This window comes from Mytilus edulis, chromosome 4 (assembly GCF_963676685.1).
Source record: "Mytilus edulis chromosome 4, xbMytEdul2.2, whole genome shotgun sequence".
Taxonomy (NCBI): Eukaryota; Metazoa; Mollusca; class Bivalvia; order Mytilida; family Mytilidae; genus Mytilus; species Mytilus edulis.
The window spans coordinates 76969057-76994976 of NC_092347.1; the positions used below are offsets into that span (position 1 = coordinate 76969057).

At 32.9% G+C, this 25920-nt stretch overlaps 1 protein-coding gene across 1 annotated transcript in view; it reads right to left on the bottom strand.

The window, feature by feature from the left end:
• Nucleotides 1–25920, bottom strand: part of LOC139521536 (uncharacterized) — a 70982-nt gene that overhangs the window by 23208 nt on the left and 21854 nt on the right. The window contains exons 6-9 of the mRNA XM_071315011.1: nt 25555–25597; nt 19066–19199; nt 17437–17596; nt 14185–14251 (exon numbers count right to left, since the gene is read on the bottom strand). Coding sequence (XP_071171112.1) covers nt 14185–14251; nt 17437–17596; nt 19066–19199; nt 25555–25597 — 404 coding nt within the window. The remainder of the gene's footprint in view (nt 1–14184; nt 14252–17436; nt 17597–19065; nt 19200–25554; nt 25598–25920) is intronic.

The window sequence follows — 25920 nt, forward strand, 5'->3', positions numbered from 1 at the left end:
ATGCATAGATCTTATTGAGCTCAACATTTCTGTTATTTACAATGTCTCTCTTTATATTAATTTTGGACATTTTACTGAGGTTTGATATTGATGATTACTTTAGCTTCTGAAAATATCTTGTATAGTTATTGCGGAACAAAACAAATAAGGTAAAAATCATCATTATGCGAAAATAACTTCCATTTGAGGTAAGTTGATAATTTTGGTAATGTTGACTAATTTATAGGTTGTTTAAGTCATTTCACTTTTATATATCTATAAATTTTAATAATAATAAGATAAAAACCAAAATAACTGCAAAATTTGCTAAAACAATTATCTAGAGAACATTGTTTTAAAAGTAAGTTGTTTTTCTTTAATTTTGAAGAATGCATAGTGTAGCCCTTGACATGCTGATCATTTCAACTGTATCAGTGCAACTAAAAATGTTTTTGTTTTTGAGATATAAATTAAAGTTTTATCCCTATGTTTGATTTAATATTAGCAAAACAACGTAAGTTGATAGGTCAAATCCTGAAATAAAACTTTTAAAATGTACTCCCTATGGAACATTTAGTTTGGAAACATGCAACCCAGTAGTTTCCGAAGAAAAATCAAACATATTCTTGACCTTAAGTTTCGCAGATTATAAGGAGAGAAATATATCCTGATAATTTATTTAACTCAAAATCATTTTTGAGTATTCATTCATAAAACTATTAGAATGGACCGATTTGACCAAAACATTCTTCCTGGTATTTGTAAAATACCTTCAATAATTGTTCATGACCCTATATTTACCATGTGCAAACACGCGGTGTCGATCATTTTGTAGTATTTTTAGATTACCACATTTCTCTATTGATTTCCTTTGAGATTTTTTAAAAGGCAATGGATTCGTTTGGCTGGAGACTAATGCAACCGACACCTTGTTTTTTTTTTCCTTTTGCAGTTAATGGTATTCACTCCTTTTTTCCATTAACTTAATTTGTATGTTAAGCCCCAGTCCTAATAGACCACGATTGCACCACTCTCACCGCGTTCATAAATTTATTCAGATCGTGGGGATGTCGCGTTATGAGCGGCATGAAAATGTACCGCTACGATTACACCACGTTCTTTCTACGATTATCATGATCCTACTACGATCATCATGTTCTCACTACGAACATACCACGAGTTGTCTGCAACACGATCTTACCACGCTTCTACTGCGATTAAAGTACGTTCTTACCACGAGTATACTACGTTCATACTGCGATCTCACTAAGTTCTTAACAATAACGTCAACATCGTGTTCCGTATCAAGATCCATTCCTTCTATTTCTGATTTATACGTAGATTTCTCGGAAACAACACAGTAATGCCACCAAAATCTACCAGAACACGCGTGGTGGTATGTGTAGATGTTGAGTCTAAGGGACCTCTGAAAATAACGAATCCTGATCCAGCTGAGATGTCGGACCGACCAGTCAAACCTGAATCACAACCGACTGCTGGTCCATCAGGTTCAAATGACGATCTTTTAATGAACGGCAGCAGGGATGACACAGATGTGTGAAGCATGATTGTGGCGCCGTTAGAGAAAAAGGAAAAGAGGTCCAAATTACAAACAAACAAACTAATTCTTGAGAGCTTTTATATATTTTATGTGGAAATGACAATGAACATGATGGTCGTAGTTTGAACATAGCCAGCTCGTAAGAAAAGCGTGAAAAGGACGGCATGGGCGTGCTAGAATCCTACTATGGTCTTGAACAGCGTGGTGTAAACGTGGTACAGCCGTAGTGGAAGCGTAGTTGGGTCGCGGTGAAAACGTGATGGTCGTTAGTGAGATCGCAATAACGTCGCTGTGATATCGTAGCGCAGTCTCCCCGACCGACGACCTACCACGACCTGAGTTCGCCACGACCACACCACGATTGTTTTTAACATGTTCAAAGTCGGCCACGCTCATCACGATCTTGAAGACCTCACAACGACCGTGATACGACCTTACTGCGATCTACACGATCACACTACGACCGTAAAAATTTGCATTTTTTCACAGATCGTAGTGCGATCGTGGCCTAGTGGGACTGCGGTATTAAGTTTGAATATTTGAGTTGTGAACATCGGTAAATAATATTTCTGTTAATTAGTCTTGTATTTAAACTTGGGATGACTAAGTGCAATTAAGATAGATGTTACTGTATTTTTTAAAATTCTATATATCAAATAAGATAAATGTGAAATGATAAAACAAATCTTTCAAGAGCATCAACTCCTATATAAGGTGTAAATTGATAAGTGTGGTCATGTTGTATTATATGTACGTCTTAATTTACAGAACATTTTTCAACCAGATGCTCCGCAGGGCGTAGCTTTATACGATCGCAGAGGTTGAACCCTGAACGGTTGGGGCAAGTATGGACACAACATTCAAGCTGGATTCAGCTCTAAATTTGGATTGTGATTAAATAGTTGACACAGCATAGGTTTCTGACACAGAATGAATGTGTTCTAATGAACTTAAAATTTTTGTTTTCTCTTAGAGCAATTCACTATGCTGTTGAATATTAATCCTCTCAAAAAAATGTTTGAAGAAATTTTCTTTTTTATTTATGAAATTTCAAATGAGAAAAATTGAACCCAATTTTTTTAATCACATCCCCCTTTCCCTTATTCCAAAACTAATCTCAATTAAAATTTCTAATGGAGTTTGCAACAATAACTACTTATTTAAATACATCATAAAATATTAAGATGTAAAAAAACTGCTTGTTATCACTGAATGGTAAAGATTATTTTAATTTATCAGTTGGTAGTAAAAAGTGAATATACATTGTATATTGTATATAACAAAGATTTAAGTTGATTCTGGACAAAGAAAGATAACTCCAATTAAAAAAAAATCTTGCTATTGCACAATTTTTTGCAATTAGATATTTCTTGCTTACTATTCTGAACAAAGAAAGATAACTCTAATTAAAAAAAAATTTGCTATTTTACAATATTGTGCAATTAGATATTTCTTGCCATTGCGCAATACTGTGCAATTGAAAAGACTTGCTATTGCACAATACTTAATATAATAATTTTAGATCCTGATTTGGACCAACTTGAAAACTGGGCCCATAATAAAAAATCTAAGTACATTTTTGGATTCAGCATATCAAAGAACCCCAAGATTTCAATTTTTGTTAAAATCAGACTAAGTTTAATTTTGGACCCTTTGGACTTTAGTGTAGACCAATTTGAAAACAGGACCAAAAATGAAGAATCTACATACACAGTTAGATTTGGTATATCAAAGAACCCCATTTATTCAATTTTTGATGAAATCAAACAAAGTTTAATTTTGGACCCCGATTTGGACCACCTTGAAAACTTGGCCAATAATCAAGAATCTAAGTTCATTTTTAGATTCAGCATTTCAAAGAACCTAACTGTTTCATTTTTTGTCAAAATCAAACTAAGTTTAATTTTGGACCCTTTGGACCTTAATGTAGACCAATTTGAAAACGGGACCAAAAGTTAGGAATCTACATACACAGTCATGACAGTTAGATTCGGCATATCAAAGAACCCCAATTATTCAATTTTGATGAAATCAAACAAAGTTTAATTTTGGACCCTTTGGGCCCCTTATTCTGTTGGGACCAAAACTCCCAAAATCAATACCAACCTTCCTTTTATGGTCATAAACCTTGTGTTTAAATTTCATAGATTTCTATTTACTTATACTAACGTTATGGTGCGAAAACCAAGAAAAATGCTTATTTGGGTCCCTTTTTGGCCCCTAATTCCTAAACTGTTGGGACCTTAACTCCCAAAATCAATACCAACCGTCCTTTTGTAGTCATTAACATTGTGTTTAAATTTCATTGATTTCTATTTACTTAAACTAAAGTTATTGTGCGAAAACCAAGAATAATGCTTATTTGGGCTCTTTTTTGGCCCCTAATTCCTAAACTGTTGAAATCAAAACTCCCAAAATCAATCCCAACCGTTCTTTTGTGGTCATAAACCTTGTGTCAAAATTTCATAGATTTCTATTAACTTAAACTAAAGTTATAGTGCGAAAACCAAGAAAATGCTTATTTGGGCCCTTGTTGGCCCCTAATTCCTAAAATGTTGGGACCAAAACTCCCAAAATCAATACCAACCTTCCTTTTGTGGTCATAAACCTTGTGTTAAAATTTCATAGATTTCCATTCACTTTTACTAAAGTTAGAGTGCGAAAACTAAAAGTATTCGGACGACGACGACGACGACGACGACGACGACGCAGACGACGACGCCAACGTGATAGCAATATACGACGAAAATTTTTTCAAATTTTGCGGTCGTATAAAAACAGATTCTAGCTATCAAATTCTCCGAAAAAAAAACTAATAACAAAATTTTATAATCGTCTTTCTAGGAAAATACCTACTATATAAGGGATCGATTTATTAATTTGGGTCATAGTGACTAATTTGTATGGCTTACTTTACTGTTTTAATATTTCTTGTTCTTTCTTAGTGTCTACTTAACAATTCAAATAAAATGTACCGCTATGCGCAGCTTGATAGAACCGCAGAGGCTGAACCCTGAACAGTTTTGGCAAGGGTGACCACCACATTCAAATTGATACAGCTCTGAATTTGCATTGTGTATTAATATTTGACGTAGCATAAGTTTTTGACTTAAAATGAATGTGGTAAAAGAATTGAAAATGCATTATGATTGTCTATAATGATCCAATATCTAAAATATTAATTAACGATATAATTGAGCATATAAAAGTACACCAGGAGTTTAATTAATTTATTTAATAAAACAAAAAAATACCCAATATTAGCTTAGATTTTAAAGTGGTTCGTTTCATCAAAATATCTCAATATCAGCAGAGCAATATTAAATCTGCGAATTTGCGGAAGCATTTTTTTTATTCATTCGCCAGAATTCGAACTCATGCTTTGGGATAGCATGACAACACCGCCTGCATTTTGTCCATCGCATTAGACAACTCAGTCTCCTAGACTGAACCAATAGTTCAGCTTTCGATGGCCTAGTGTTACCTCTTATTTGTATGACAGTCGCATACAAATCCATTGTATTGACAATGATGATGCATTTTTTTAACTATGAATCTACTCACAATTTCTATAACTGTAGAATATAGCTCTGAATTTTGATTGTGATTAAATATTTGATATATTAAGGGTTTCTGACACAGAATATTTGTGGTCTAAGAACTTACAAATTTGAAATTGGACATCACCTTTAATGTTCCAAGGTGCAACATTTACAAATTTGGTTATATTCAGCATATAACCAGATGCTCCGCAGGGCGCAGCTTTATACGACCGCAGAGGTCGAACCCTGAACAGTTGGGCAAGTTTTGACACAACATTTAAGCTTGATACAGCTCTGAATTTGGATTGTGATTAAAAAGTTGACACAACATAGGTTTCTGACACAGAATAAATGCGGTATCAGAACTTAAACTTAAAAACTTAAAAATTTTAAATTGGACATTTACCTATTATGGTCCAATATCCAAATTCTAAATACATTGTTAGATTCAGCATATCATAGAACCCCAAGAATTCAATTTTTGATGAAATAAAATAATGTTCAATTTTAGACCCTTTAGACCTCAATGTGGACCAATTTGATAACCGGGCCCAAATATTAAAAATCTAAATACATGGTTAGATTCAGTATATTGAAGAACCCCATATATTCAATTTTGGTTGAAATCAAACAAAGTTTAAGTTTTGACCCTTTGGACCTTAATATAGACCAATTTGAAAACGGGACAATACTGTGCAATTGAATATTTCTTGCTATTTTGCAAAACTGTGCATTTGAAAATTTCTTGCTATTGCACAATACTGTGCAATTGAAGATTTCTTGCTATTGCGGAATACTGTGCAATTGAAAACTTCTTGCTATTGCACAATACTTAATATAATAATTTTTGACCCCGATTTGAACCAACATAAAAACTGGGCCAATAATAAAAAATCTAATTACATTTTTAGATTCTGCATATCAAAGAACCCCAAGAATTCAATTTTTGTTAAAATCAAGCTTAGTTTAATTTTGGACCCTTTGGACCTTAATGTAGACCAATTTGAAAACAGGACAAAAAATTAAGAATCTGAATACACGGTCAGATTTGGCATACCAAAGAACCCCAATAATTCATTTTTTGATGAAATCAAACAAAGTTTAATTTTGGAACCTAAGTCGTTGGGACCAAAACTCCCAAAACCAATCCGAACCTTCCTTTTGTGGTCATAAACCTTGTGTTAAAATTTCATAGATTTCTATTTACTTTTATTAAAGTTATTGTGCAAAAACCAAGAAAAATGCTTATTTGGGACCTGTTTTTGGCCCCTTATTCCTAAACTATTAAGACTAAACCTCCCAAAATCAATCCCAACCTTCTTTTTGTGGTCATAGACCTTATGTTGAAATTTCATAGATTGCTGTTTTCTTATACTAAAGTTATTGTGCGAAAACCAAGAAAAATGCTTATATGGGCCTTTTTTGGCCCTAATTCCTAAACTGTTTGGACCAAAACACCCAAAATCAATTCTATCCTTCCTTTTATGGTCATAAACCTTGTGTTTAAATTTCATGAAGTTCTATCTACTTTTACTAAAGTTAGAGTGCGAAAATCAAGAAAAATGCTTATTTGGGACCTTTTTGGCCCCTAATTCCAAAACTGTTGGGACCAAACCACCCAAAATCAATCCCAACCTTCCTTTTATGGTCATACACCTTGTGTTTAAATTTCATAGAGTTTTATTTACTTTTACTAAAGAAAGTGAGCGAAAACCAAATGTCTTCGGACGACGACAACGTCAACGTGATACCAATATACGACCAAAATTTTTTCAATTTTTGCGGTCGTATAAAAACCCAATTATTCAATTCTTGAGGAAATCAAACAAAATATTAATTTAGACACTATGGACATCAATGTGGACAATTTTGATAACCGGAACAAAACAAAATATAAATGTAGGTGGAGGTGATATTCAACAACAAAAAAATCGACACGTATCTATTTTTTGTTGGAATAACAAAAAATTAAATATTTAACACTTTGGACCTTAATGAACACTAGTTTGAAAACGGTACTCTAATTCAAAAATCTTAATGCACGGTTGGATATTGCATATCAAAGAACCCCAATAATTCGATTGTTGATAATATCAAATAAAGTTGAATTTTGTACCCTACGGATTCCATGTGGACCAATGTAAAAATGGGGCCATGCATCCAAAATCTAAATACACTGTTAGATTCAGCATATTTAAGAACCCCAAGAATTCAAGACTTTGAATTAAACTGTATTGCAAATTGACAATTTCGGTAATTTTACTTATTTGATGGTCCAATTTTGCTAATCATTTTTGCAATCAAAGGGTCTGTCTAAGGCTTTTAAGGGTAATACCACTTATAAAGGGTCAATTGACGAACTTAAAAAAGTCCTACACTTATTGTAAATCTTACTATGCTAATTATTTTTGCCCTCTTCAAATGTTTTGTTTATCCTAATAGTTTTTAAGGAAAAAAACCCAGAAAAGTTTTATAAAAATAATTATTTCAGGAGCAACAACAAAATATTGTATGTGCCACTGCTGGTGGAATTGTTAATTCCAGAGGGTATCAGCATTTCTGTGTTGACACGAATTATTGATACGATATGGTCATATTTATAAATTAAATGTTAACAAAACTTTGAATTTATCAAATACTAAGGCTTTTCTACCTCAGGAATAGATTACCTTAGCTTTATTTGGTATAACATTAAGAAAAGTTTGGTCATCAATGCTCTATAAATTCGTACTTTATTTGGCCTTTTTTACTTTTTTAGATTCGAGCATCACTGATGAGTCTTTTGTAAATGAAACGCGGGTCTGGTATCTATGATGAGTCTATTTACGTTGTTCGCATAGTCTGAAAATAGATCTTGGTCTGCTGATAATTTTTACTCCGTCAGTTAAAATATAAACGAAAAACAGTACTTTACCTATATTTTATATTTTTAGCCATATCGGTCACATTTGTTTGCAGACCAAACTAACAAAACTTAATTTACGTAACACACCGTAAGGATCATTTGACTAAGGATGTCTTATACCGTTCTTAGAGGAAATGTTCAACAGGGTATTGTCTTCTGGTGTAACTTTCCGACAACATGAACAGTTGCGATAATTGTTCCAGTTTTTAAAAAAGGCGATACGTCTGATCCTGTTAACTTTCGCGGCATAAGTTTGGTTAGTAATTTGGCTTAATTGATCACGTCCTTTATGAATATGAGATTATTACTTTGGTCCGATACCTATGACATTATAAATAATGCACAGTTTTGATTTCGGCCGGGCAGCAGTACAGTTGATGCGATGATTAGTTTATTAACTGTCATTCAGAAAACACTCTCCAGTAAGAATCGTTTGTATTAGTGTTTTGTAGATTACATGGAAACTTTTGTCATTTATAACATCAATGTATTCAAAAGTGAAATCATGTGTACGAATTGATAGTTTTTATTCAGAGCAGGTCACCAGTACAGTTGGCTTAATGCAAGGGGAAGTACTGTCTCAAATTCTTTTTTTCATTGTTTGTGAACGATTTTGAAATAGAATTTTAAAATAACGGTAATGTACCATATGAAGTACAGGAATTGTCTTTATTTTTGCTTATGTATGACGATGATATGATACTATTTTCTGATTCTGTAAAAGGCTTACAAGATAAGTTAGATACACTTTTATTGTACACTCAAAAATGGGGTTTTACTGTGAACAATGCTAAAACAAAAATTATGGTATTTAGAAATGGTGGTAATGTGAGGGTTGAAGAAAAGTGGTATTTTGATGGCAATGATATTGACATTGTTGATGAATTTTGTTTTTTAAGTATTTTGTTGAATAATAACGAAAATTTTTCAAAAACTCAAAAACAATTAGCTGAGCAAGGCCGGAAAGCTGTAATTGCCTTGAAATCAAAAGTATCACCCTTATATTCAAATGATTTCACATACCTTAATTTGTTTGATACATATCTAAGTAGTATTCTATGATATGACGGTGAGATAAGGGGCTTTCATAAAGCTCCGGATATTGAAAAAGTTCAATTATATTTTTGAAAAAATATTTTAGGTGTCAAACAATGTACAAAGAAAGTAATGGTGTATTATGAGCTTGGTAGATATCCTCTGATATATCTTAGATTGTATAATATTATAAGATACTGGTTTAATTGTTAAATTGCAATAAGGAGACAGTATATTAAGCCGTATTATTATAATTAAAGTCATCATAGATACCAGGACTAAATTTTGTATATACGCCAGACGCGCGTTTCGTCTACAAAAGACTCATCAGTGACGCTCGAATCCAAAACAGTTCAAAAGGCCAAATAAAGTACGAAGTTGAAGAGTATTAAGGACCAAAATTCATAAAAGTTATGCCAAATACAGCTAAGGTAATCTATGCCTGAGGTAGACAAGCCTTAGTTTTTCAAAAATTCTAAATTTTGTAAACAGTTAATTTATAAATATAACCATATCAATGATAATTCTAAGCGTCCATCGTCATTAAGCTTATACAGTTGTTGAGCACAGAAAATGTAAAAGACATATGTAACCTTTGTAAATTTCTTTTTAATGCATTTAAACGTAGTACAGACATGTGATAAGTTACCAATACTTAATATATATCCTTATTCTTCTCGGATGTATTCATGTAGTTATGTATGTTTTATGTATTTATTTATGATATATTGTATTTGCATATAAATATATATATATTAAAAATTAAATACACAAAAAGAGTTTTAAAAGCAGCATTGTCTAGCGCTTTCATCCATCTTGGGACTTTTCAAGACTATGAACGTCGTTATGGTCGTATGGTTGTATATATATATATATATCTTACATTAATTTGTAGGATCCTTTACTATAGATAATTTAGCTGATCTGTAACAATAACATCTTCATGCCTTATATATCATGTACTGTAGTACGCCGCTAGATTAAAACTGACGTGGAAAGGTAACACATGCCCACCGAAAGCTCTTTTTTTAGAGAGCCCAGGTGGTCGTGTGGTCTAGCGGGACGGCTGCAGTGCAGGCGATTTGGTGTCACGATATCACAGTAGCATGGGTTCGAATCCCGGCGAGGGAAGAACCAAAAATTTGCGAAAGCAAATTTACAGATCTAACATTGTTGGGTTGATGTTTAGACGAGTTGTATATATATATATATATATATATATAAAAGTCTATAAAAAGGACCAACCAGCAAATTTACTATGTACCGGATCGTCTAGAATAGGCGATACTATGCAGATAAGGAAAAAATTATATCAGTCTAAAGATTTGCACAACGGTACTGATATAAGGTGTTATTAAACGAAAATGTTGTTATAAAATCGTGTTGACAAATATTTCGGCTCAACAAATGGCCTTCTTCTTGTGTCACAAGTTTTAACAATACTGATACATAATGTATAAGGTGTGAAAATAGATCAGGTGATAATACAGGTAAGTTTTGGTCGATTGATTTTAATCCTGAATATCATAATTTAAACAAAACACTATAAATCAATATACGTGACTGTGTATATTAACAATAAAAATAAGTGAAAACAAAACTGTTAGTATTTCTTATTGATGCCGTTTGGGTGATGTACATTAAGTTCCTTTATCCAAAAGCTTTCCCGAACCTGTCGCTGTGCATCACTCCAGTGAATGTTCTGTTCAATCACTAGAATTTTCATGCGGTTAAAGTCATCAAGTTTGTGATCTGACTGTCTGAAGTGCTGAGAGACTGGAAGAAGTGGCTTCTTAGATATATCACTCCTATGGCCATTGAGGCGTTTGTGGAAAGGCTGCTTTGATTCACCAACATATTGGAGGCCACAAACCGAACATTCTAGTATGTAAATAACATTCATACTTTTGCAGGTAACATTGCAAAATATCTTATAGTTATTTTCGGTTGCCTTACTGTGAAATGTTGACGAATGCTGCATCTGTAAACAGCATTTGCAGCGTTTTTCTCCACACGAACGACATTCTCCAGAAGTACTTCTATTATCAGACACTTCAGCCCGCACTAGTAGGTTCCGTAGACTACTAGGTTGCCTAAAAGCTATCATTGGAGGCTCAGGGAAAATCTTGGACAGTTTGGAATTCTTTTCAACTGATTTCCAATGCTCACGAATGACACCAAAGCTGTTTTTGAGAGATGGGTGATAAGTTAGAACACATGGAGTCCTTTTGCTTTTCTTTTTGACTTTGTATTCCAATAGTTCACTCCTCGGAATTGACTCCGCTTTCTGAAAGCTTTTTTTGATATTTCTGTGTTTGTAGCCCCTTTTCTTCAAGCGAGTTTCAAGTTTACGCAGTTGTCTTTTAGTTGTTTCTGTGTTGGAGCATATTCGCTTGACTCTAAGTGCCTGACTGTATGGAATGCTCTTGGTAAGATGAGCAGGATGGCAACTTTTAGGGGACAAATATTGATGAGTGTCAGTAGGCTTGGAATATAAATCTGTAGATATGATGCCCTCTGTGAGCGAACTTGAAGTATCGAGGAAGGCGATTTTGGATTTAGACTTCTCATGAGTAAATTTGATACGTATTAAGGAATATTTTGCGTCGAAGGAGGATAACATAATAAGCGCGGATGGGGACTCAGAAATTTCAGAAGAAGAGAACAACTACAAATTTATTAAAAAGAGTTCTTGGATCCCTAGACCGAGCAAAAATGCTACCTTGGAATCTTTTATTGATAACTTTAAGTCGGACATTATTAAAAACACTAAAAATAACAATAAACCTTTTGACAATCTTACCAATGAAGAACGGACTGCACTGAAAAACTTACGATCTAACAACAATATCGTTATTAAACCTGCAGACAAGGGCAGTGCAGTGGTTGTCATGGATAAAACTGCCTATATTCAAGAGGCTGAACGACAACTTAGCGATGCAAGGTTCTACCAAAAACTAGACTCTGATCCTACTACATCTTTTAGCAGAGATATTACTAATAGTTTGGTAGAAATGCATGCCGATGGTTTCATCGATGACAAAACTCTTGAATATTTGAAACCAGAAAACCCAAAACCGGGCAGATTTTATCTATTACCTAAAATTCATAAGGCCAATAACCCAGGAAGACCTATAGTTTCAGCGAACGGTCATCCGACGGAAAAAATATCGGAATTTGTTGACTTCCATCTTCGTCAACATGTTGAAGACTTACCATCTCACATCAAAGATACAACCGATTATCTTAGAAAAATGCAGGCCTTAAACCCACTCCCCTCCGACACGACTCTTGTTTCCATGGATGTTACCTCCCTCTACACTAATATTCCACATGCAGATGGCATCGATGCATGCAAAGAAGTTTGGAATTCCAGACCAGTGAAATATCCACCTACTGAATGCCTGGTCAAAATGCTCACGCTGGTACTTAAGAAAAACAACTTCACTTTTGATGGAGATCATTATTTGCAAGTAAATGGAACTGCCATGGGCACCAAAATGGCTCCGTCATATGCCAACATATTTATGGGCAAATTAGAGAAACAACTCCTTGAAACTTCCATCGAAAAACCGCTTTCCTGGTTTAGATTTATAGATGATGTGGATATGAAATGGAATAAAAGCGACGAGGATTTAGACACTTTTATCACTCATGCCAACAACATACATCCAAGTATCAAATTTACTCATGAGAAGTCTAAATCCAAAATCGCCTTCCTCGATACTTCAAGTTCGCTCACAGAGGGCATCATATCTACAGATTTATATTCCAAGCCTACTGACACTCATCAATATTTGTCCCCTAAAAGTTGCCATCCTGCTCATCTTACCAAGAGCATTCCATACAGTCAGGCACTTAGAGTCAAGCGAATATGCTCCAACACAGAAACAACTAAAAGACAACTGCGTAAACTTGAAACTCGCTTGAAGAAAAGGGGCTACAAACACAGAAATATCAAAAAAAGCTTTCAGAAAGCGGAGTCAATTCCGAGGAGTGAACTATTGGAATACAAAGTCAAAAAGAAAAGCAAAAGGACTCCATGTGTTCTAACTTATCACCCATCTCTCAAAAACAGCTTTGGTGTCATTCGTGAGCATTGGAAATCAGTTGAAAAGAATTCCAAACTATCCAAGATTTTCCCTGAGCCTCCAATGATAGCTTTTAGGCAACCTAGTAGTCTACGGAACCTACTAGTGCGGGCTGAAGTGTCTGATAATAGAAGTACTTCTGGAGAATGTCGTTCGTGTGGAGAAAAACGCTGCAAATGCTGTTTACAGATGCAGCATTCGTCAACATTTCACAGTAAGGCAACCGAAAATAACTATAAGATATTTTGCAATGTTACCTGCAAAAGTATGAATGTTATTTACATACTAGAATGTTCGGTTTGTGGCCTCCAATATGTTGGTGAATCAAAACAGCCTTTCCACAAACGCCTCAATGGCCATAGGAGTGATATATCTAAGAAGCCACTTCTTCCAGTCTCTCAGCACTTCAGACAGTCAGATCACAAACTTGATGACTTTAACCGCATGAAAATTCTAGTGATTGAACAGAACATTCACTGGAGTGATGCACAGCGACAGGTTCGGGAAAGCTTTTGGATAAAGGAACTTAATGTACATCACCCAAACGGCATCAATAAGAAATACTAACAGTTTTGTTTTCACTTATTTTTATTGTTAATATACACAGTCACGTATATTGATTTATAGTGTTTTGTTTAAATTATGATATTCAGGATTAAAATCAATCGACCAAAACTTACCTGTATTATCACCTGATCTATTTTCACACCTTATACATTATGTATCAGTATTGTTAAAACTTGTGACACAAGAAGAAGGCCATTTGTTGAGCCGAAATATTTGTCAACACGATTTTATAACAACATTTTCGTTTAATAACACCTTATATCAGTACCGTTGTGCAAATCTTTAGACTGATATATATATATATATATATATATATATGCTGAACATCATTATCTCAAAGTAATAAAAGAATTGAATTGAATTGACTCGCGTTTGATTGAATATTGTTTCGTAGTTTCACAGAAGATTTTCGAAAAAGATTACGACGATGACATACGTCAGGTGATTGTGATTACAGTCATTATATACTAGTAAGAAAGTTTCCGACAAACAGTGTAACATTACCTTTCTACGTTGTCGTCGGGTGCAAATGTATTATATATGGAACTGTCTAGCTCGGTATCCCTAATTGCTGGAAAAAAAATTTGATGATCACTTATATCGGTAACGTTTATACTCATCTGCTTACAAGTTCAATCCTTAATCATAAATATAATGTGCAGTAAGATAAAAGTGTTTGATATGTTAAACTATTCATTTCAGATGAGGTACAATAATATAAGCGCAGCTCATTCTCGTTGGATTTTGTAAGGATCATGTATAGGGAATAAATACAGCATAACAGTTACTTTTAATCACAATAAAACAATTTATTTTCCCATTATTTTCTAATAAAAATCACCCATTTACAATCTCCATTCTTATGTCAATACATTTGTGCGAATTATTTTTTTTTAACTAAGTCCTAAATATTTGTATGATTGGTTAATACTTTTTATTTTAAATACAATTAGTTTTATACCGAAATAAAAAGAGCAAGTGGTGAAAATAAGTTTCAACAGGGATTAGAATGTTCTAAAATAAAATAAGTACCTCTTCATTTAATGTTTAAATAATTTAACACATGTAGTAATAACATTAACGGTACAAATCTAAACTGAGTCTGATGAGCATTTCTACGATGAATCTTTCTTCAGTGATGATCGCTGTCAAATTATTTGAAATTCAAAATTATATACGAACTTTTGTGAGCTGATAAAACAACCAAATGCTCCGCAGGGCGCAGCTTTATACAACCGCAAAAGTCGAACCCTGAATAGTTGGGGCAAGTATGGACACAACATTTAAGCTTGATACAGTTCTGAATTTGAATTGTGATTGAATAGTTGACACAACATAGGTTTCTGACACAGAATGAATGTGGTCTAAGAACTTAAACTTCAAAAACTTCAAAATTTTAAATTGGACATTTACCTATTATGGTCCAATATCCAAAATCTAAATACATGGTTAGATTCAACATATCATAGAACCCCAAGAATTAAATTTTTGATGAAATAAAATAATGTTCAATTTTAGACCCTTTAGACCTCAATGTGGACCAATTTGATAACAGGGCCCAAATATTAAAAATCTAAATACATGGTTAGATTCAGCATATTGAAGAACCTCATACATTGTATATAAATAAACTCATCATAGATTCCAGGACTAAATTTTATATATACGTCAGACACGCGTTTCGTGTATATTCAATTTTTGTTGAAATCAAACAAAGTTTAATTTTTTACCCTTTGGACCTTAATGTAGACCAATTTGAAAACGGGACAATACTGTGCAATTGAATATTTCTTGCTATTGCGCAAAACTGTGCAATTGAAAATTTCTTGCTATTGCGCAATATTGTGCATTTAGATATTTCTTGCTATGGCTCAATACTGTGCAATTGAAGATTTCTTGCTATTGCACAATACTGTGCAATTGAAGATTTCTTGCTATTGCGCAATACTGTGCAATTGAAAATTTCTTGCTATTGCAAAATACTGTGCAATTGAAGATTTCTTGCTATTGCAGAATACTGTGCAATTGAACATTTCTTGCTATTGCACAATACTGTGCAATTAAAGATGTCTTGCTATTGCGGAATACTGTGCAATTGACTGATTTGGACCAACTTGAAAACTGGGCCCATAATCAAAAATCTAAGTACATGCTTAGATTCAGCATATCAAAGAACCCCAATAATTCAATTTTTGTTAAAATCAAGCTAAGTTTAATTTTGGACCCTTTGGACCATAATGTAGACCAATTTGAAAACAGGACTATAAATTAAGAATCTGAATACAGGGTTGGATTTGGCATATCAAAGAACCCCAATAATAGAATGAAATTCAAAACAGTGTAGCTGTGGCCATTGATTGACACATTAAAATCATCCATTGACTGGGACAATTTAGGTGAACGTTTGGATGTAACGACCAATGCTCACTATGTACTTTTTAAAGACACTTAAACTATGGGGTCACCAAAGGTTCTCAACACCTAAATAAAGTAATTCAAAAAAATAATCAGAAATAACACGATATTTTGATTTATATCAATTATATAAATCAAAACACAAACTCATTTTAAGGTTATTCCTGATTAATTTTTCGAATTATTTTATTATTAAAGGCGTTAAGAAACCTTTGGTGACCCCACAGTTTAAATGTCTATCGTAGGTACGTCGTGAACAGTGGTCGTTACAGACAAACGTTCACGTAAATTGTCCCAGTCAATGGATGATTTTAATGTGTCAATCAATGGCCACAGCTACACTGTTTTGAATTTCATTCTATATTTTTTGATGAAATCAAACAAAGTTTAATTTTGGACCCTTTTGGACCCTAATTCGTTGGTACCAAAACTCCCAAAATCAATCCAAACCTTCCTTTAGTGGTTATAAATCTTGTGTTAAAATTTCATAGATTTCTATTCACTTATACTAAAGTTATTGTGCAAAAACCAAGAAAAATGCTTATTTTGGGACCTGTTCAATTTTAGACCCTTTAGACCTCAATGTGGACCAATTTGATAACAGGGCCCAAATATTAAAAATCTAAATACATGGTTAGATTCAGCATATTGAAGAACCTCATACATTGTATATAAATATCCCAAAATCAATCCAAACCTTCCTTTAGTGGTTATAAATCTTGTGTTAAAATTTCATAGATTTCTATTCACTTATACTAAAGTTATTGTGCAAAAACCAAGAAAAATGCTTATTTTGGGACCTGTTTTGGCCCTTAATTCCTAAACTGTTGGGACTAAAACTTCCAAAATCAATCCCAACCTTCCTTTTGTGGTCATAGACCTTATGTTAAAATTTCATAGATTTCTATTTACTTATTCTTAAGTTATTGTGCGAAAACCAAGACAATTGCTTATTTGGGCCCTTTTTGGCCCCTAATTCCTAAACAGCTGGGACCAAAACACCCTAAATCAATCTCAACCTTCCTTTAATGGTCATAAACCTTGTGTTTAAATTTCATAGATTTCTATTTATTTTTACTAAAGTTAGAGTGCGAAAACCAAATGTCTTCGGACGACGACGACGCCAACGTGATACCAATATACGACCAAAATGTTTCAATGTTTGCATGCGGTTGTATAAAAAGGGACTACAGGTAAAGGTAACACAGACAAGGAATCCGAGGTATGCATGCACGTGGTACATTCCATAAATATGTGTTACGTTAAAAAAAAAAACATTTATATTATCTCAAGCAAAAAGGAATATGAAAGAACAGAGCGTATCTAAATGTTTAAGCTTACCTGTTTTTGGAGGACGTTGTTGGCTTTCGGAGGTTGACATTTGTTTGTTTGATGTATTCAATTCGACTGTTTCGTCCCTGTCGATCTTTTGTTCTTGTGGTGCAGCAAAAGAAGTATCAGGGTCCATGGTGACAGGTTCTTCATTTAACAATTGTGGACACTAAATTATATAATTTTTTTATATTTATTCTCAATAAATAAATTCTTTGATAGATAATTATATGAAATAATAATAACCACATTGAACTAACTTAAAAGTGACACTTTAGTTTAGTTTGCTTATAGGTCATTGGTTTTAATTTCAAAGGATCAGTCATTTGCAAAAATCAATTCTTGTGATAATGTTTAGGTAGTTGGCACCGACGACAATATATACGGATAAAAAACAACAAATGTTTGTTGTGTAATAAAATAGAAGATGCATGAAATAACAAAGTTCCAATGTCCACCGCGGTGCACATAAAGTATCAACGGCAATAACTAAAAAGTTAACATTTTCATTGTTCTTTAAAACTTTTCAAAAATATCTTTGAGAAATAAAAGCTTTAGAGCAAGTTCAATATCATTTATGATATAATTAATATTTCAAAGGGGCATAACTCTTTTGAACAATAATTGATCGGCACAGTTTTTCGAACTCAATCGAGACATTTATGATATAAATCCATTATATAAATATTATAAATATCTGGCAAAAATTGTACACATGAGAACACTTACGTTGCAATTTTCCACATAAATAATATTTCAAAGCGGCATATCTCTTTAAAAAATAATTGATCGGCACCGATTTTCGAACTCATCCGCAACATTGATGAAATAATATAGTGATATAAGTTCCATAAAAATCTAATAGAATTGTACATGTTAGAGCACTTTCTCTTTCGCTTTGTCTTGTATTGATGAAAATGTATAAGACTTTAAAAAATGGAAATAAATGGAATTTCTTATACTGCATCGGTCAAAAACTTCACCGCAGGGATATTTCAGATTGACAGACGGATTCCTTATTTGCTGTCTATACACTATGATCCTGTTCAGTTAGCCCTACATAACTTTAAGTTTGAATTAAGACATGTTCTGCAAATCTAAATCATTAGTATTTCAATACATTGGCATTGAAAACAACATATGATTTTTTCAAATATTTTTCACTGTGATCGCTTTAATTTGGGTACTGCAAATTGTGAGTTGAAATCCTTTCGACTAAACCAAATGCCTTTAAACCTTCTTTTCTGTAAATGATGTGTCTCTACATTTAGCAGCATGTAGATCAATTGAAATATAAGATAAAATAGTGTGCACGAGCTAAGCGTATTTCTGTTCAACATCATGATAGATTAATGGTTAACCATAATACATTTAATAGGAACAACAGCATCAAATTGGATTTCAAGATTTTAAACTGTTAGATATAATAAAAGTGTCAAACATTTAGAAATTATAACGCTATAGTGTCTATTTCAGTGATTAATGTTATTACTGGAAATATATAAAAAAAAACACAGCTTCACTTGGAACTAAACTTTTTGCGAGGTCAGGTCAAACGTTCAACTAAGTAACACAATAGTTTGTATGGATGAATACAATTGTTTTGAATTATCGCAGTACATATCTTAATTGGCTTACTGTTTCCTTCTTTGAAAGTCTTTCTTTTATTTCTTTTAAAGTGTTCTCTACAGTCTGGATATTTGCTCCAACAACAGCAATGCTGTAAGCTATACTTTGTGGAGAGGTGACAGTGGTCTCTGTCCATGTAACAGCTATAATAAAGCATACTGTCTTAATTGATACTGGTGTATGAGTTAAAAGAACAGACGCACACACACTCAATGTACCTAGAAATATACCTTACAATGTTGGAAATTGACAGATATTTACTTGCTTCCTATCTGAGGCTGGAATCCGTACTTTTCCTCTCACATCTATGACAACGACTGCTAAAATTAGGCTGCCACTTTCTCCAATGTCTAACCTCAAGCTTTAAAAGTTTCGTTTGGTAGATTTTACTGAACAACGAAAACCGATCGCAATATACTTAGTATTCTTAGTGTGCAGGAATGGCCCACTATTCTCCTCATTAGTATAACTTTAATTTTTAATATATAAAATCACCATAACAGATACTGAGAGATATAACGTGTAGCCACAACACATAGAGAAATTTATAAATCATAATTTTCAACAGACTATAGAATTTAGCATTTATATTGAGATAATCATGTTCACTTAGATATTTACTTAGAATAGATCTCGAATCATCGAGAGCAGTATCAGCATGTCGTTGTGTCCAAATGAATATTTACAGCAAAACGAAATTGTTTGATTGTTATTTTCTTTTCTTCCAGTGGCAAATAGAATGAAATTCATAACAGTGTAGCTATGGCCATTCATTGACTGGGGAAAATTAGGTGAACGTTCGTCTGTAATGCCCACTGCTCACGACGTACTTATCATAGAAATTTAAACTGTGAGGTCACCAAAGGTTCTAAACGCCTAAATAAAATAATTAAAAATACGAATCAGGAATAACCTTTGTAATTTGAAAATAAATAAAAATGGCCTTCAACACGGAGTCTTGGCTCACACCGAACAGCAAGCTATAAAGGTTGAATACTTAAAATTCTTTACTTGATTTTTTGTTATGGTTTGACCATCAATTTTCCTAATATGATATCGCACGTTCTTTCAGATTATTTTTTTTACTTAATTGGCTTTAAAAGTTACAATGCATGATGTCGTCTGTTTATGTAGTTCATATGTGTTTTTCGTTTCTCGTTGGTTTTCCCGTTTGAATGGTTTTACACTAGTAGTTTTGGGGCCCTCTATAACTTGCTGTTCGGTGTGAGCCAAGGCTCCGTGTTGCAGGTCGTACCTTGACCTATAATGGTTTACTTTTATGAATTATTACTTGGGAGGAGAGTTGTCTCATTGGCACTCATACCACATCTTCCTATATCTATCTATATCTATACATATTTTTTTTCAACAAAAGAATACATCACAAGAATATACGTTTTGTAAGAAACGTGAGAAATTGTGTTGGACTTGAAACTAAGGCAAAGTGACAAATATCTGAAAGAATGAATCGTTTTATGCATGGTATCAAATGATTTTTACATCAGAGGCCTCTCAGGGGCCTCGGGTGTATTACCATCGTCTACTTTTCAAAGATCAAAGAGGTGCATATATAATTAGTTTTGGAATGATAACCGACATTATAGACCCGCGGACCTATATAGTGCAGAATAAAATTCCGTATCGCTTCTTTTAAATTCATGTTTTCAATGGATACTCAGTTTTTTTTAATTTTTCTTAATGCAAAATTTATAATATGAAAATGTTTTGTCGTTAGAAATATTTGTATATTAATCAAACGATCTTCAATACCAATGACGTGTCGAAAAATTGTTGTTGCGGATGAATACCACGAGTGCGCAAGAGGGCAAAAGCGAGCGTGTAGAAAATCGAGAGGAAATCAATTCACACATTTATACACAGAAAGGTATTTATATTTCAATTATTTGATTTGGAGTAACCTTTTTAAACCGTTTGTAGCATATTTGTCTATAATATTAACGTAGCAAAACCAGGAAAATTTAATCTGTCATAATATTAAAATAAATTATCAGGTCACGTCCCCCGCAGCCATTTTGAAAATACCAGCAGATTGGGTAGGAGTAACAAGAACCTGCAAGGCCTTTAAAGATAAGGTTACTATTTGTGTATATTTTGTAACAACAATTTGTTTTTATAAAGATCTCAACAATTTTTGGAGTTAAATTTGTTTTCTTCGTAAATAACAAGTAGATTGATCACTTTGACACACACTAGGAACTATTTCTGTTTTTTAAGATACTGTTTCGGATTTTCGCTCCTTCTCCGACTTAGTTTGTTGCATTTGGATATGTGAATATGTCCCTTGCCTGGAAAATACGCCGAATTTGTAATGACTTTGACTATGTCTATGTAAGTAATTCTAATATATAATTATCGGTTGAATTTATTGTTTATATAATATTCAGAGAATCTTCGACTTTTTCTTCTTCCAATAGAGTTGGACTCTTTTTGAGTGTATAAAGACTCTTGCTCGTAAAATCAAGAGTCTTACTTTACACTGAAATGTCAGAATTTGGGTTAACCACATTTACTGAATTACTATATATATATTGGGAGAAACCTTACAGTTTTGGAGATATAAATATAGATTAACTGTCCTGTTTTATATGATAATTTGATGACATACTTGTGCTTATCATACTCTACAGCATTATTTAATTTAAATGTGTAACCATATCCATGTCAAATTTTAGTAACTTATATTAGACATTTGTTCACACAAACATGCATATGAGAACTTGAATTGAGCAAATATGATTAGTTATATCTATGAGAAATACAATCAGTTAACTTTATCTATGAGCACCCATGAGATCTTAAATTGAGCAAATATGATCAGTTATATGTTGAGTAAAATTTGAGCTAGATCTACTCAATTGAGTTAGATATATATCAATATTGAGACTAATCTAAATGGTTATTTGAGCACACATGAGCCTATTTATACTATTGAGAGCAATATTGGGATACTGCATGAGCAAACTAAGTAAATCTTTATTGAGACAAACCTATGAGCGCTATATTTAAAAAAAATATAGGGACAACAAAGTTGGTGTATGTGGGTTCGATTCCCACCCTAGGCATTCATTTATATTGGCTGGTGCAAAGCGGGCAATTTAGCTTAGTGGCCCCACACTGACTCTGTTGTTCATATGTTACTTAAAAAAATTAGGCGGCATTGTTCAGGTCTTGCCATCTTTATTTTTCTATTCGAAAATCAGACACAACAAAACCATTGAATAATTGTGAAAATTATACCACATATAACTATGGTAAAACTTTAATTGTTTTTGGCATAATTAAACTTGGCTGCCATCCAAGATCTAAAAAGTTTTTATATTGATGAATTATATATATCAGATTTGGATTCTTTTGATTACAAAACATTTTGGATGGTACATGTAGGTAGCGGCCAAATCTTTATTCCTAAAGGCTTAAAGCTTTCAGGTCTGAAAATTGCCCAAAATCATCACATTTTGACAAATTTGAAACATAAAATGTACTTTTATGAAAAGAACTGATTTATTGAGTGTTAAGACTTTTGAAATAGACCCAAATTACGAACCAAATTGAGAACTTTTTGGAGTTTTATAGTTTAGGTTATTTTGGGCAATAAGTGAAACTTGTCCTTTGAATCAGTGGTTTCACAATAACCATTATATACTAAGTATCTATTAGAAGATAGCTCTTTCACAGTACATTGTTAAACTTAAAGATAAACATATACCAACAATGACCAATATTAATGATGGAATGAGATTATACATGTATATATACTGTTTTATATTGTTACATGTACATACATAAATGAAAATTAAAACCAAACTGTTGTCATTATTCATAAAAAAAGAAAAGGGAGGTATGATTGGTATAAATCAGACACCAGCTCTAGACAAAATGATGAAAAAGAAATAAAGCTTATAACCATACAACATTTTTACAATCAGAAAAAAACTATACATAAATCAGTTAGAAATAGCCATGAAATGTCAAATGTTAAACAATATACATGTACAAGAAAACTAATGGCCACATCAATGTACAATCGGGAAATCAAGATATACACCAAAAAATTACAAGGCCTGTTTTACAGGTTTCTTACAAAGGACCAACACATTCATATGGTAGTTGTGTTCTATATGTATAGTGCAAAATGTTCTCATTGCTATACCAGTGGTATCCATAGTATTAAATCCAGAACAAAGTAAAAAAAACCTAACAGTTGAAAAACTATCCAAATGTGATATTCAATTAACAAAAATACCATCATTAGCAAATGGCTATCTACATATAATACATTGTAATATTTACAATGAACCATTTAATAATTAGAAAACAGAACCTACAATATACATGTATAGCTGCTGATTTAAAAAAAAATATAATGGATAAATGATTGACTGTGTTACAATAAAACCAAGATACAAATGTAACTCAGTGAAGCTATTTATGAACATTTAAAGAGTTTGTGTTGACTGCAACAAAAATCTAGAATAAGGGATAGTAATCTTGCTGTGTTAACATCCATTTAATTAGCAATTGATCCAAAAGCTAAATGTTTCAGAAAAAAGACCTGGATACTACATGTACAAACATTGTTAATAAATGCCATTTGTAGAGCAGGATCTGCTTACCCATCCGGAGCACCTGAGATCACCTGTTTTTGTTGGGTTCGTGTTGCTCAGTCTTTAGTTTTCTATGTTGTTTCTAGTGTACTTTTATTTGTATGCATGTCTTTTTCAGTTTTAGTCATGGAATTGTAAGTTTATTTTCCATTTATCATGTTTATGAGTTTGCTGTTCATCTGGTATCTTTAGCCCCAGGGTTTCCCCATGGTCAATTATTTTTTTCGCCACCTCTTTCGCCAAAACAATGTATTTTTCCCCACTTTATTTTTTAATTAGACACAATATTACAATTTATCTGTTTTGATATGATTGTCTTGAACCTCTTTTTCATAGTTCAGTGAGTGACTATATAGCTACTCGAAGAATTGTTTGCTATGTTGATTCTCTATTATAAGTTATATGTTAGCGATTTTTGTATGTGTGCAACTATATGGTCATAATGCCAATCTAACAGTTCTCATTTGACCAAGTAATCATTGATAATTCACAAAGTTAAGTTTCCTAGTTCAAGTCAGTATCTCAGGTATGATAGCAAATTATATTTAATATCTGTACTATATTGTATGGTGAACATATCTGTCTGGTAGGTATAATATAAACACCTGTCATTTATCAATAATTCAACACAACTTGAGGTCCTCTGATGTTCAGTACTTCAGTACTTTGATTTAATTATCCAGAACTCTTCACAAACAAAACCCACATGTATACGCATTGAATAAATAGTAGGCCATTCTTAAATGATCACACCGTAGAAGTAGTTGTGCTCTTAATCAATGAGATATTTTGTGAATTAACCCCATCAACTTAATAGTTTTTTTTACAATGGATAAACCTATTTTTTTTATTATTATTAAATAATATCATCTCTGAACATTATTATTCTTATAAATGACACGGTTGTATGTGATGATTATAATAAATATTTAAAACAAATTCCTTTCAAGCTTTGTAAAAAGAAAGTTTCATTTTATGTATCGGAATGTGTAACAAGTGAATATTTCAATCCCCACTGGAAGGCCTCTGACAGACTGGGTGAGCATAAAATCATAGCCGTTGACAAACAAGTTACAACCTACAAACGTTTTACTGTCGACCACACTGTTATGCAATTAATTCTAAGTATATGTATATGCAAGATGAGAACATATTTGCACGATAAAGGGTAACATTTTTTTTTGTTTTCAACATGCCCTCTATGCACCAACCAAGGGATTTGTAATGCACATCGAGTGTGTTTGTTAATTCATTATTCCTGCTTAATTTGCATGATTATTATTATTAAATTGTTAATAGATTAACAAACTTAAATAAAAGTTTTGGTGACGAAATCATTGCGTTCAATGCCATATGTCAAAAGATACAACTACAAATGTTCATGTTGATATGACATACATGTAGCACTATATAAGGCATTGACAATTTTATCACGTGCATGGATGAAACAATGCAAATTAGCAACTTATTTCTCTGAAATAATTGTATATATAAAATACATTATCGAGGCCATCATCAACCTAGAAGTTTTTCTAGTGCGGAACTTGTTAAAAACAACAATGTTTGAATTAAGAAATTTTCCAGGGTCTAAGGTTGCAGCTCCATCATCAGGCAGATTTGACCTTAAATTGATTTAACTATTCTTTTAATAATGTAACTCCTCACGTTTTTTTTTTGGTGGTTTATACATGCTAACTTTCAAATACCAGCTTTATAGTATTCCTGGTGAAGTTAATTCTAGAAAAACGCTTCGAGCGCATACTGGTCATAAACACTATCTTCATTTCACGTGATCTTAGAAAGTGAAGCAAAAACATCTAAGAAACACATATCAGTTAAACTTCAAAATCATGAATTAATAAATACAACTTACATGTTCTTTGATTTTGCCTATTCGTTTGTTCTTTTTTGAAGGCCTGAAATATTTTAATTGAAATAATTGAGTTATCAATAATGAACAAAAATAAAACGTTCCCGCATTATATTCCACCTATAATGACGTCCAATCATTGACTTATCATTCAAATTTCTTATTTAAAGATCATATCATAGGAAACATGTGTAATAAGTTTCAAGTTGATTGGACTTCATCTTCACCAAAAACTTTAACTTGAAGCGGGACAGACGGACGGACGAACGGACGTACAGACGGACACGGGTTAAACTTTATTCCTCTGCCGCTACGGCGGGTTAATAAAAATATGTAAAAACAATTCCCAAGATATATTATTTCTCTTTA